Source organism: Anneissia japonica, unplaced genomic scaffold (assembly GCF_011630105.1).
Source record: "Anneissia japonica isolate Jap-2015-1 unplaced genomic scaffold, ASM1163010v1 scaffold193567_len7040_cov160, whole genome shotgun sequence".
Classification (NCBI taxonomy): domain Eukaryota; kingdom Metazoa; phylum Echinodermata; class Crinoidea; order Comatulida; family Comatulidae; genus Anneissia; species Anneissia japonica.
This window is the reverse complement of record NW_022727684.1, coordinates 4,648-7,040: the sequence shown is the minus strand read 5'-3', so window position 1 is coordinate 7,040 and position 2,393 is coordinate 4,648. Positions and strand designations below refer to the sequence as shown.

The following is a 2,393-nucleotide window of genomic DNA, read 5'->3' as shown; positions in this document are numbered from 1 at the left end:
AGAAAATTCAAATATATATATATATATATTATATATTTACTGTAAATAAATATGTAATACAAATTATTTGTATATATATATTTTGTATTGTTACAATAAAATAAAATTCTATATTTGCTAAGTGTCTTACAGTAAGTCAGCAAACAACACGAATATACACATACTCTTTATTTTCAATAGTAGTACTTAATGTAATATGCATATTTCTGATAAAATAAAATGCTATAAAAACATTACCTGTTTTCGATTATTCGATACTGTGGATGAGCATCTGGGTCTGGATTAGGTGTCGCCTTACAAGAATCCACAAAAAGAACCATATCGTTGCTGAAAGTCTGCACGCTCGCACCAACGTATACATTACTGTCAAGGCTTAATTCAACAGGGTAGTCCAAATATGAATAGGGAGTTGAGTAATCGTCACTCGTGTACAGCTCCATCGTAAACGCAAAATTTCCATTTTGTCTATTTAAAAAATTTTGTTCTTCGGTCTCTGGATTGAAACTAACAGATGATCGCCCTCTATTGTCAAGCTCACACTCAACGGAAATGCGAAAATCGTCTGCTCGAGAAATCACTCCGTTTTCGGATGCGATTACTTGATTGTGGTAAATTGTTGAAGTCAACGTTGACTGAAAACAATATATGTATTAATGTAAATAAGAAAGAAAGAAATAAATGTATGATTCCTGTGCAGGAGGTCAAAATGTCAACAAAATGTTATCAATTATCATTTCATATTGGGCCTAAGTTATTAAAAAAAAAGAATACATATAGAAATCAGATCGATGTTCATTTAAAATAAAATCCATGAATGAGATATGGACAATCGCGTCTTGCAGGAGTTTCGTTACAAGATTTTATTGGGTAAAACATTTTATTCCACTGCCGCGTTTTCTTGCTTTACGCGCGTTCAAAAGTCATTAAATTTAGGCTACATTAATTCAATTGAGAAATTGTAACGACCAGTTGGTACCACATTGTAAGCTGTGTATTATTAGGTAACATAAATTCAACCGTCCGTAAAAAAATGGGTACCGTAAATTTTGTAAAACATCATCATGTATATAATAATAATAATAATAATAATAATAATAATAATAATAATAATAATAATAATAATATAATAGTGTAGTTTGATATAGCGCACATATCCATCTAATGTAAGATGCTCAGGGCGCTTGATATGTGGACTAGGAACTCGATCAATGACTTTATTCGCCCCTAAGGGTCTCTTCATGTCTGTGCTACATAACGCGGTACCAGCAACTCTCGTCGTCCACTACAGGGGCTGTCTGTTCCGTTACACCGGGGTATCCCCTACTCGTCTCGAAGGATGTACTTTATATATTTTAATACAATTTCAATTTTACCGTCATTGAGGTTCGGCATTGATCAAATCGAGTGTAAAGATAAATACATCGAATGCCATTACGATAAACGTATCCAGCAGCAGTACATGTTGCATCAAGGAAGTGCACACTACCGGTGATATTAATTGAAGAATCCAAATAAACGGTCATATACGAATCACTACATACAACATCTGAAAAAAATATTACGATAGGTTACACAATACGTCCTGCAAAGATTCTAAATGTTTATCCGACTTTATTTTGACATTTACGACTTTTATAAGGCTTATCATAGAATTTCATTTCGGTATGTTCAATATATTTGAGTCTAGCAGAAAAAACATAGAATTTCAAAATAGGCACCGCTATTAGTAATTAGGAGGATGCTAAAATTTTAACTATAAAATAAACTAAATATACAGTACCTCAATAAATATAAAAAATGTGTTTGTTCTTATATCAACAAGTAAAATACAATAATGCGGAATAATATTAGAAACAAATCTAAACACCTGTTTCTTGTTTTGGAAATTTATTTCAAATATTAGAATAAGAATTTCTTGATGAAATGAATAACGAAATAAACTAAACTGCAACCAAATTATATATGTATAAAACCAATACACTCATTCTTTATCTTGCTCTTCCTTTTCTTCTTCTTGTTCTTGTTCTTCCTCTACTGAGAGGACTTTTGGAAATTATACTCATACCATTTTTATTTGGTTTACCCATTTGAAATCAATTAATTAATACTTCATTCTTGACACACTCGTCACTTTTTCACACACCATTCGAGCTTACCAGTTTTAGATTCTATATCAGGTTTTGGGAACGTTGGAAGTGTTTCTAAAACAGACGGAAACAGAAGCAAGTCAATATACAGTACCGGTAACATACGTTTATCACTTTAACCATTAGGACTATTTTACTATTTATTGGCCTGGGCTATATAACGCAGCTGCGACTTCTAGAGTACCGTACTCTCTAGCTTACCCTGGCCCTTTGTGAGGGCGTGTTATGCTACAGTGATAATACAGC

At 32.5% G+C, this 2,393-nt stretch overlaps 1 protein-coding gene across 1 annotated transcript in view; it reads right to left on the bottom strand.

Annotated features, from left to right (window-relative positions):
* Nucleotides 1-237: 237 nt before the first annotated feature.
* The window catches only part of LOC117113782 (deleted in malignant brain tumors 1 protein-like), a gene marked incomplete at its 3' end in the record, with an annotated part of 6,086 nt that continues 3,930 nt past the window's right edge, over nt 238-2,393 (bottom strand). Inside the window, exons 5-7 of the mRNA XM_033257214.1 lie at nt 2,157-2,201; nt 1,374-1,546; nt 238-632 (exon numbers count right to left, since the gene is read on the bottom strand). Coding sequence (XP_033113105.1) covers nt 238-632; nt 1,374-1,546; nt 2,157-2,201 — 613 coding nt within the window. The remainder of the gene's footprint in view (nt 633-1,373; nt 1,547-2,156; nt 2,202-2,393) is intronic.